This window comes from Conger conger, chromosome 4 (genome assembly GCF_963514075.1).
Source record: "Conger conger chromosome 4, fConCon1.1, whole genome shotgun sequence".
In the NCBI taxonomy this organism is placed as follows: Eukaryota; Metazoa; Chordata; class Actinopteri; order Anguilliformes; family Congridae; genus Conger; species Conger conger.
The window spans coordinates 37,936,679-37,948,875 of NC_083763.1; the positions used below are offsets into that span (position 1 = coordinate 37,936,679).

Here is a 12,197-nt window from a genome sequence, read left to right on the forward strand (position 1 = left end):
TCTATCTCCATACCCAGGTACCTGAAGGCCTCAACCTGCTCCACTGCCTGCCCATGCAGCCTCAGGGATTCAAAGAGGGGGTGGAGGGAATTAGGTGTACGCTTCCCCCCACAGCACAGTGTCGTTAGCCCGGACCCCGTGCCGAGCTCAGACCTCACGTTCCCACGAGCAGTACCCCACGAGGAGGTGTCTCGGGGACAAACTCTCTTTTCCTTTAAGTACTTTCGAATTCAGCGAACTTATCCCTGGTTATGGGTATGCACTTTGTTGTACGTCGCTCTGGATAAGAGCGTCTGCCAAATGCCAATAATGTAATGTAATGAATGTCCTGGAGAACTGGTAAGTTCTACTGAACTTCCAGCCCAGTCTCAAAGTGAAGTGGTGTGATGCAATGCTGTTATATGATCTCCTGTATTCACTGTATTCCTCTAAAAGACCCTTTCTTTATTAATTCACCCTCTCTCAGATATGATTATAGTCAGATATACTTTATTATAATCAAAAGAATAGAGTTATACAGCTCACAGGTTAAATATCATCTTTCAGTTTGCTAATCACATACATTGCTTTATATTCTTTCAACCGTATACCGGTGCCTTTACGTGATTCACATAAGGTTCATATAACCCCTTTCCTTTTCTAATTCACCTTTCCACCAGATGTTATTGTCAAGATACACCCTTCAAATATCCATCCTCTTTGGCCTTTACCTTATCCTATGGCTCCCCCTTCACGGAGATAAAAGCTACTCCTAGAATATTGTGGGCACGAACACCCCTAAACTTTTCTACTTTATTCCTACCTTCTATAGTATCTTACTGAAAAATAAAAGACATAAAAATGAAAGGAAACTTATAACTTTTAAATCTCCTAATAATGCTACCTTCTATAGTATCTTACTGAAAAATAAAAGACATAAAAATGAAAGGAAACTTATAACTCTAAATGACCTAACAATGCTACCTTCTACCTTATAAGTAATATAAAATATAATTACCACCCATGCCCTAAATATAGCCATCTCGTTTTCCGCGGGATTTGATCCCTCCTCCTTGCTGTTGATGAGCTCTTGGAACAGTTGCATTGGTTTGGGAATCTGGGGCAGGATCAGGACCCAGACTTTCTAAAGACGTGACTTTGCTCCAGTCACTGGCTCCAATGCCGCTGATGTCCTTGGAGACAGCCTTCACCTGCACTTCGTACTTCTCCTGCCAGTCAGAGAACCCGCTGCTTCTGTAGCGGTAGGTGTACTTCCAGCAGTCTTCAAACACGTCGGGGGGGGGTTGCAGTGCAGCCGCAGCATGTGCCTCTCCTCACTGACACTGAGGTTAGGGGGGGAAGGCTTCAGGTTCTTGCGTGGGTCCAGCCGGAAGGTGTTCTGTAGCATGGAGGGACCCCGCGTCCCGTCTGTTGGCCGCCAGGTGCAGTTTATGGCTCCAAGCATGTCGCAAAAGCACTTAAACTCTTTCATCAGCTTTTCTGTACGATGAGGGATGCGCATGAACACCTCTTCGCTATCAGTCCTGTTGCCACAACTCTTGGGCTGAGTCCGCACCGTGTACGTCACTCCGTTCTCCATATCCATATCCTGGAGTGGCGCGCAGAGGGTTGCTCTTTCCTCAACAGCCCTTAGATATCTTGTTAAGCAAAATCCTAAGAGGCTTTTCTAACGTCTAAAGGTCACTCCTTACATATCCTGAAACTTGTATACAAGTGTACTTGTTTTGGTAAGACATTCATCCCGAAATATCCCCATTATACCGAGTGGGAAAACACTATCTCTTATGCAACTTTTTTAATGAGCCTATTCATCACTGTTATCTGTCTCACTGTCATAGTCTCTCCTTGACTCTCTCCACACTTTGACTTCATACAAGCCAGCAGTAAGTGCCTTCCACCATCTCAATACACTCTTCAGGTGCTCTTTCTTGTGTCGCCTTAAGGGATCTACAAAGGACATCCAACTAATAGCCGAGTGTAATTCATCACCCAACTCCTAATATTCTTTCATTTCCCAATCGTCCACATTGTTTTCCTCATCTCTTTGCTTTAACCAGGCCTTATGCTCCTCCCCTGTATGAGCAAGCCCGCACTTCTCAACCAAGAATGTTATTATACATTCATGTTACGCATGGCCTCAGTCAGACCTTTAGCCTTGCTCCTTAGTACCCTAAATCTAAGTCCTCCGACTTCAGACTCTTACGGGCGTTCTTACTACCACCTCAATGGCGTGTGCGAGGGGTTAACAATGCATTCCTGCCTAACCTCTCTTCTGTCAATCTCTCATCAGGCGGGCCTAGGGCCGGGTCCTCGACAACAGTTCCTTGGTTTTTGAGATGTTAAGTTCCAAGGAGCTTTCCTCTATCCAGGTCATGAGCTTGCCCACCAGTTCATGGTATGCAGAGAGGGAGTTCACATCCCTGATATGAGCTACCAGGGCCATGTCATCTGCATACTTTAGTAGTGAGAAGTCCATGTTGTTGTTGCAGGTGATGTTGTTTGTGTAAATTGAAACACATATAAATAAACACAGCCCTGATGAACTCCTATGTTTATTGTTTTTGGATGTAAAACTATTGACCACAACATGCTGGGGTCTATCCAATAAAAAGTATTTTATCCATAAAATACTACAATGTTGAGTTGGGTTGACCTCTAATTCCAGGAGGCGGTCACATTGGAGTGTGTGAGTCAACCGTGTTAAAAGCAGAGGAAAAGTCCATGAATAAAATCTGTGTGCGTGGTTGTGTAGAGTCCAGGTGCCGACATATGGTGTCCAGAAGAGTGACATCACCCAGCTGGGCAGAACATTCCCTCAGCACCCTGCCCCTCAGCCCATCGGGACCAGGTGCTTTCCGGGGATTGACACGGCTCAGAATTGATGTCACCTTCGTTTTATCCACTATGATGGCTGAATGGGTGGCGTTGGTCAGGGGCCAGTCCTTTTGAGCAGAGGGCTTGTTGAACCTGCTGTAGTAGTTGTTAAGCTGCTCTGCAAAGGTGGCAGAATCAGGGCATTGGGTCTAGGCAGATTTCACTGTTCTGCCCATCATGATGTTAAGTCCCTGCCATGCCTCCCTTGCATTGCCAGCAGTGAATTTCTCCTCCACCTTGTTTTTATATTGGAGCTTAGCCAGCCTGGTTTTCCTCCGCAGCTCTTTATTCAGCTCTCTGACTCTGTGTGTGTCCCCCTGGAGGAACGCCGCTTTCTTGCTGTTTAAGCAATGTTTCAGGTCCTTGGTAACCCAAGGCTTGTTGTTAGGGTACAGCTTGACCTGTTTTGTTGGAATAGCAGACTCCACACAGAAGAACAGATAGGAGGAGATGGAGTCTGTGAGAAGGTTTAGGTCTCCCTCACAGCTATGAAAAAATATATCCCAGTCTGTGGTCTCTATACAGGCCCGCAATGTCTCCACAGACTCATTGTTCCAGACCTTAATAGTTTGTTTTAGTGTTTTATTCGTTTTCAGTCTTTGTCTGTATTTTGGGAGCAGCAGAATAACATTATGGTCAGAGCGACCAAGTGGTGGGCGGGGCTTTGAGACATAACCAAAACACCATGTTATCAAAACACAAGTCTAAAGTTCTGTCCAGTCTGGTGGGAGATGTAATGTATTGTTCTAGGTTGGGTAACAGTGAGGCTACACCACATGTATTAAAATCGCCAAGCAAACACACAGGTTGTTCACTCTCTGGTTTAGAGCTTTGTTGTAATATTCAGCAATGCGTTGTGCAGCAAATGCATTATCAGGACCAGGGACATATGCTAAAATAATTGTTATCTGCGAAAACTCCCGTGGTAAGTAAAAAGGTCTGAATGACACAGTCATGATTTCATGATGTCTGCTGCATTCTGTCTCTCTCAATGTAAAGTTGGTAGCCCACCTGTTGTTTACAGCCATGCAAAGCCCTCCCCCGATTGACTTCCGTGTTTGTATTGTGTCTCTGTCAAAGCGTATGATAGTAAATCCCTCCAGATCTATATCGGATATTCCTTCTGACAGCCAGATTTCCGTAAAACAGAAGAGGCTTGTCTGGCGGAGTCCAGTTTGATGAGTGCAGAAAGTTATGTCATTTTATTCCGCAGTGATTTCACGTTAGACAGCGTTATTGCAGGTAGTGGCAGCCTCCTACCACGTCTTCGCATTCTATTGCGAATTCCTCCTCTGGATCCCCTTTTCCTCTGAACTCCTCTGACGTGATGACTCCTCTGTATGCATCGAGGTATTTGATGCAAAAAAGGCGCCGCTTGTAAGTCCATGGACACCGGCCGAAGATCCATTAGCGAAGTATTCGCACCTGTCTCTCCGTATCTCTACATCCCTGATTCTGTGCAACTCCTTCTACTCCCTAGTCCGGAGCCGTTTGTATTACATGTGTGTCTTTGTGAATCCAGTCCGTGTTTTCGTTTTCTCCTCCTTATTGTGCTATTCATTTTTCATGTGTCTCACAATGTTTATTTGTTAGACCGCCCTCACTTCCATGCCCCGCCTCGTTTGTCTCATTCCCCTGTGTATTTATACCTGTCCTTTTCAGTTGCACCTTGCTAGTTTGTCTTGTCCTGTTTTGAGTCCTGGGCCCTTGTATTCCTTCCCCCCAGTTCTGCCCCCCCCCAGTTCTAGCCCCCTTGCCCTTGCCCTTGCGGCTTTCTGTCCAGTTGGTTTTTTGGCTTTCTGTCTTTCTTGTTTTTGCCCCCTGCCTGCTTTTTGGACTCTTCTTTTGGATCAGCTTTTGTACTGTTGCCTTTGTGGACTGACCCCCTGGTTTTTTATCTTGGCCTGTTTGGGATTACGCTCTGTCTGTCCCTTCATCTGCCAGTAAACCTGCCATTTTACACACCCCTGTGTCTGCTTCTGGTTCCTCTGTCCTCCCCGCCTTTACTTCCTCGGTCTTTAATTGTGCCTATGAACACGTTTCAGGAAATGTATAAGTTTGCCTGTTTTACATTTGCAACTTAAGTATTTAATTGCAAAATCCATCCATCCATCCATTATCTGAACCCGCTTATCCTGAACAGGGTCGCAGGGGGGCTGGATCCTATCCCAGCATACATTTGGTGCAAGGCAGGAATACACCCTGGTCAGGTCGCCAGTCCATCGCAGGGCACACACACCATTCACTCACACACTCATACCTACGGGCAATTTAGACTCTCCAATCAGCCTAACAGTGTTTGGACTGTGGGAGGAAACCGGAGTACCCGGAGGAAACCCACGCGCACACGGGGAGAACATGCAAACTCCGCACAGAGAGGTCCTGGCCAACGGGGATTCGAACCCAGGACCTCCTTGCTGTGAGGCAGCAATTCTACCCACTACACTATCCGTGCCAGCTCATTGCAAAATGTAGGAGAACTTACTACATGGTTTTTTATTTGTAGCATCTTTTTTCACATTCACCTAAATTATGAAAATAAACTAAAACTAACTAAATGGGAAGTCTCGTGCTTCATTGAAGCCATTTTCTAGTCCCTATGATGCTCACTTATGGAGTTATAAGGCCTTAACTCCTTTGCACAGATGCCAAATCTGGCAACCCTATCCAATTTTTGCAGTACTATTTTATAGATTATATGTGATAGTACTGTCAGATGGGCATTTGTGGCGATTACCTTCATTACCTTATGCCTAATACCTAATGCCACCTTAATTGTTGCTTGCAGCTATATTTGATACTGTATCCACACTGAGAGAAAAGGATAATTCAGTAGTGAGCTTTGTTAGGACAAAGTGTAGGAAGGAATATGTCCTGACATGCACAAGCACACGATAACCCAACAAACTTCCTGTTGTGGCTGAGGAGGAAGTGTGTTAATATAAGTAGCCCTCTCTCTGCTTCTCTACTCATTCACACAGTGCTGCCAATACAGAGGACCCATCAACATTGTTAGCGTGAGAGTATGTCTTTTGTGAACACCATCCGACAGTGGGATGAGGGGGTGGCTTTTGCTGATCGGGGGGACTGGGCAACTGCACTCAGGGTACTTCTGGATATCCAGGATTCTAACTCAAAAATCTTTTTCAACATTGGTTGCCTTCACCTAATTAACCAAGAACTGGATGAAGCTGAAAAGGTACTGTCGTGCATTTGTCAGGTTATTGTACTGTCATGTATATTAAGTCCTTTGTTTGTATTTAGTAAGTTACTGTGAGCTTAACAGCAAACATTCAAAAGTGCAGTTTATTGTATTGCAGTTGTTGTATTGCATTGTAATCATAGATGGCTATTACTTAAAAAGTGCAAGTCATACTAAAAAGGGAAGTTAAATGCAAGAAAATGGCTCTTCACTGTACTTGAGGAAGTATTTTTTTCCTTTTAGGCTTTTGACAACAGCATCTGCAAAGACGAGCACTTGGCGGTTTCCTTCTTTCAGAGAGGAATAACATTTTACAAAAAACTGAAGTGAGCCTGAATTAAAAATCATTTTATGATAACATTATAACATTTTATTATAAACTCTAAATCAGGTACTCTAAACTTTAAATGATCCAATGCAAATTGATTTTTTTAAACTGCACTCAACAAGTCACAGATATAATATAATATGTGTTTTATCCTGACAGACCTTTTTCTTAAAATGGCTTTCTTAGGTTTTTTTTCTGTTCATTCAGGTTTGAGGAATCTCAAGGTGATTTCCAAAATGCCTTCACAGAATTGCGAGGGAACCAGCTAATTGACTACAAACCTCTTGGTCTGCGGTACAAGCTGTACGCCTGTGAGGTAATTATGCTATAAAAAAATGCTAATATCAAAGCAAAGCAGGGCATATTCAGCCCATTGACCTGGGACTAGATATTACTAGAATGCTGGCATATGTATGTACTGTGTATCAATTCAATGTTAGTTTACATGTATTGCAACTGCAATGATACTCTGTAAAAATATCTGTGAAGGTCACTTTGTATGAAAACAGAAATCTCTGTTGATTCATCTGCAGGAAGAATAATAATTTACAGTTTGGCATATTGCCTATTGTTTTATTTAATTACTAGGACCCTGTTGTTTTTGTCCCTGTTCTCCAAAGCACCAAAGGTGTAAGGTACTGTATTCTTGTTTTTTATTATTATGGGTCCAAAGTGCTGGAACACCTATTGTTTTTGTTTGGATTATTATTATTATTTTCACCTCAAATACCTGTGTGGTAGAGGCCCAGAATCACCAAACTATTTGGATGCTGAACTCTTGGATTCCCTAAATTATAGCTCAGATTGAGCACCTACTGGTGCTATTGTGCATGTGACAACATTTTTAAATTCACAAACCCAGCCCCTAAACCCTGTTTGCCCAAGAGTCATATGCAATTCACTCTGCCCTTTGACTTGCTTCAATAACCCTCCCACCTAAAACTATCATCTGCATTTTCCACCTACTTGTCACCCCAGCCCTATTATCCTGCCCCCAATTAATCAGACCCCTCCCTATCAGTAACTGATGAACCAACTTTTCAAACGTAAGTGTTCTCCAGGTGAGAACTGTCATGATCTCAGAAAACTTAAGGCTGATTTCCTTGTCCAGCCTCATTAAAATGGTAACCAATCAAAAGTCTGATATTGTAGCACATTCTTTGCATAGATCAGCACTTTCCTCTAGTCTAGTCAAAGTCCTGACTTAATTTGAATGGAGATGCTGTGGCACAACCTGCTCATGCTGAAAAACCAATTTATTTATTTAAGCAGAAAAGTGACTTGTAAAACGTCTGATATGAGGAAATGCACTTAACAGGTGTTTAATTGCGATTGAGGCTGCTGAGATGTTGTTGACGCTATTTGCTACGCACTACGTGTCTACGCACTTCATGTTTGTGGTGTTGGGTGTTTGGTGTTTGGTGTTTGCAAAGGGACGAAGGAGATTGAGTGAAGTGAAGTTGTTTTAGTGCTTTGAATCGGAGGCTAAAATTAGTTAGCTACGACATTTTTGTAGGAGAGAGGGGTACAAGTTTATTGGGCATTGAGATTCCCTTTGGGACAGGGGTGAGCTGTACAAGCGCGATGGGCTGCACCTGAACCGGATGGGAACCTTTGCACTGGGTCAGCATATGCCAGGGGTAGCACAGGATTATCTAACTAGGGACTTGGGGGGCAGGGAGGATAGAGAGTGAAATGGACAGGGAGGTACAGACTGCCCAGATGAAAACGGCAAAGGCTACATGTAATGGTGAGAGCAATAACAAAATCTCTTCAGGACAAAAATCAAGTAATGGTGGCTTGGGACGGCAGGGAGTGAGGGAACAGGAAAGGATGTGTAGAAGCAACAAACTGAAATGTCTTTGTTTAAATGCTAGAAGCATAAAAAACTTGAGGCAGTTGTTATTAGTGGGGGCTATGACATTGTAGGGATTACAGAGACATGGTTTGGGGGTGAAGATGGGGATGAATATAATATAGAGGGGTATAAACTTATTAGGAAGGACAGATCTAGTAAGAGAGGTGGGGGTGTTGTTATTCATGTAACAGAAAATCTTAGTGTGCAAGAGATTCCAGAAATTGATCAACACATGCCTAATGAGGATAGTTGGATTAAGCTTATTGGGGAGAAAGATGAAGGTCTTAACATTGGAGTGTGTTAACGACTGCCAGCTTCAGATAGTAGTGTAAATACAATACTCTTTAAAAATATAAAACAAGCTTGCCAGGGAAGCGAGACTATTATCATGGGAGTCTTAAATTACCCAAATATTAACTGGAATTTAGTGACCGGACAGGGAAAAAGTGAGTAGGAATTTTCAGATGTTATGAATGACCTTTTTTGACACAGTATGTCAGTCAGCCTACAAGAGGGCATTCGAGTTTAGATCTGGTAATATGTAATGACTAATGTCTAATTTGTATATATCACATGTAAAATACTGGAATCTGTAATTAGGGACAAACTAGAATTTTTTCTTGAAAAGAATAACATTCTAAGGGATAGCCAGCATGGTTTTCGAAAGGGTAGGTCATGCCTGACAAAACTTTTGGCAATCTTTTAGGAAGCTAGACATGGGTATTGAAAGTAATTTAGTTAAATTTGTAATGATTCTGTATCTGTCTGTTTGTATTTATGTTTATTCTTGTTTTTTATTCATTTTTCATACATTGTTATTGTTTTCCATTACAGTTCTCATTTGTTATCCCCTGTTATGTCTGCATCTGAATATTTACCAGCCGAGACACATACTGTCTGTCTAACTAACAGTCACTTTTATTGGGTAGTTAGAAGTATTCACGTAACTAATTCACTAACGCAATGTCTTCGTGTTTCTGCACTGTTCTATAACTCCGCCTCCCTATGCTATCCCTGATTACTCGCTTAGTTTCAGCGAAGTGTCTGTACTCTGACTATCACTACGTCTTCAATCTATGCAAATGACTACTCCCTAATCCGGAGCCGTATGTTTTACATGTTTGGTTACGTGCATCCAGTCTGCGTTTTTGTCTCCCTCCTGTTATGATGTTGTTACCCTATTATGTTTCCACACCTGTTGTCTATTTGTTTAGCCCACCTTTTTCCCAGCCCTGCCTAGATTGTCACCTTCCCTCATGTATTTAAACCTCAGTCTCAGTTTCAACCATTGTCAAAACGTTGATCAGTTATAGTGCCAAATTACTTGTACGCGTATTTCTTGAGATTCCTAAAGAATCTGACTTTGATTTTCGAATTTGCCTTGCCCTCTTGTTTTGTTTGCCCTTCTGCTTTCCTGGTTTTGGATTATCTGCTTTGTTTTAGTGACTTCAGTTTTTGCCCTTGCCCTTTTGTACTTTCGCCTTCTGATTTACTGGATTTTTTTCCTTTTTACCTGTTTTCTTGACTATCTTTCTTGCTTTCTGTTTTTGTCTTTGTCTTGGATCTCCTGGCTTACGAATTCGGAATAAATAACTACGTTTTTGGATTAACCCCTGGTCTGCATCTGGGTCCTCAGTGCCGTACATAACAAAATTTGCAGATGATACAAACCTGGAGGTTTAGCTAATAGTATAAACTCTACTAAAGTAATCCAGGAACACTTGAACAGAATCCAGATGTGGGTGGAAACCTGGCAAATGAAATTCAGTACAGCTAAATGTAAAATTCTACACGTGGGAAATAAAAATATAAAGCAGGACTACTTCTTGGGGGGTACAAAATTGGATAGTGCTCAAGTGGAAAAAGACTTGGGGGTCATAGTTGACCAAAGCCTTTTGGGTTCTAGTCAATGTGCAGTAGCAGCAAAGAAGGCCAATAGGATGTTAGGATACATAGCCAGGAGTATTGATTATAAGTCCAAGGAAGTTATACTCACCTTATACAATACTCTTGTCAGACCACACTTGGTGTACTGTGTGCAGTTCTGGGGACCGCACTATAAGAAGGACATAGAGGCACTAGAAAAGGTTCAGAGATGGGCAACCAGATTGATTCCAGGTATAAAAGATAAGAGTTACGAGGATAGACTTAAGATGCTTAATCTCTTTAAGCTTAGTAAAAGGAGGCTCAGGGGGATTTAATTGAGGCTTTAAAATTAATTAAAGGGATTAACAAAGTGAAGTATAGGGGATTCTTCAGGTTGAGTTTGGTTAGCAGAACGAGGAGGAGGGAGAGGTACCTGTGTGCGATAAGGAGAACCCCGGCAGAATAAGGCTATGGCAGGGTAGCTAAGGGAAACAGAGGCAGTGGCCAACACAGCCATGAGGGCAGGCTTGAGACGGTCACCACCAGACCATGACTGGTTATGTTTAACACAGCACTACCAACAATGATCCACTGACAGCACTGACCGCCAAGTCCACCAGAGCCTCTATAGCGTTTTTAGCCTAATTTAAATAAGGTGATAGTGTCTGCACCCCAAACATGAGCAGGCGATTTGTTCCACAGGAAAGGAGCACGTTAGGAAAAGGCTCTGCCACCTATGGAACTTTTAGTTATTCTAGGAATAACAAGGAGGCCTGCACCCTGCGAACGGAGTATTTGGGAGGGAGTAAAAGGATTAAGTAATTTGTTTAAATGCAGAGGGGCAAGCCATGTAAGGCTTTAAAAGTCTGTAATTTATTCGGAATTTAACAGGCAGCCAGTGAAGTGAAGTTAACACTGGGCTGATGTGCTCAAATCTCCCTGTTCTAGTAAGAATACGAGCTGCTGGATTTTGAATTAGCTGGAGCTTTCAGAGAGGAATTTGCACATACAAGTATACAAGTAATCTAATCTTGAGGTAACAAAAGCATGCACTAGCTTTTCTGCATTATTTAGGGACAGTATCTTCAGAATTTTGGAGATATTCCTCAAGTGATATAAAGCAACTGAGAGATGTTTTTAATATGTGCATCAATTGGCCTGTATACAATCGCAAGGACAAAACTGACTGCTTTTTTGTCCGGATGTGCAAAACTGAGAACAAGCACTTCAAAAAAGTTAAAACCAAAGCCAGATTTCAAAGTAGCAAGGAGATATATACAGCAGCAACACCTCCTCCACGACCTGTCAGACAGGGAACGTCACTATAACTGTAACCGGGAGGGGTTGATTCATTTATGGCAATATATTCATCAGTTTTAAGTTTCAGTTAAACATAGGATTTCAATTTGAGGCGGCACGGATGTGGGTAGCACTGCCGCCTCACAGCAAGGGGGTCCTGGGTTTGAATCCCGGTCGGCCGGGACATGCAGTTTAGGCTGATTGGAGAGTCTAAATTGCCCATAGGTATGAGTGTGTGAGTGAATCCTGTGTGTGACCTGCGATGGACTGGCGACCTGTCCAGGGTGTATTCCTGCCTGTCGCCCAATGTATGCTAGGATAGGCTCCAGCCCCCCTGCGACCCTGTTCACAATAAGCGGGTTAAGATAATGGATGGATGGATGGATCTTATAAGCTCCTTTGGGTTTCTTTCCTCTCCTGAACAATTTTCTTGCATCTTATGTATGAACATCATCCTTCTGATCCTTCTATTTTCTTATTTGCTTTCTTATTTTTTGTGGAAATAAATAAATCAAATCAATCAAAGCTTTGTTTCCTTTACTTACAGATTTTGCACAATATCGCACTGACCCAAGCCCAACTGGGGCAGTGGGAGAAAGGCCAGGAGAGCCTGCTCACTGCACTCAGCCTCAAAACTGAGTCAAAACATGGCCACATTGACAGAGCTCTTGAGTCTGTCCTGGTAAGTAGCAAATCCCTATTTTTAAATAAATACTGCTCATATATTTACTGTCAACCATGAAATTGTAAGGTGCTACCTTTCCAATGCG

General features: G+C 42.7%; 1 protein-coding gene across 2 annotated transcripts in view; it reads left to right on the plus strand.

Moving 5' to 3' along the window:
* The first annotated feature begins 5,851 nt into the window (after nt 1–5,851).
* Nucleotides 5,852–12,197, plus strand: part of ncf2 (neutrophil cytosolic factor 2) — a 52,250-nt gene continuing 45,904 nt past the window's right edge. For both annotated transcript variants that reach the window (XM_061238017.1, XM_061238016.1), the window contains exons 1-4: nt 5,852–6,073; nt 6,320–6,402; nt 6,612–6,720; nt 11,975–12,109. In XM_061238017.1, the coding sequence (XP_061094001.1) occupies nt 5,900–6,073; nt 6,320–6,402; nt 6,612–6,720; nt 11,975–12,109 (501 nt within the window). In that variant the 5' untranslated portion in view covers nt 5,852–5,899. The remainder of the gene's footprint in view (nt 6,074–6,319; nt 6,403–6,611; nt 6,721–11,974; nt 12,110–12,197) is intronic.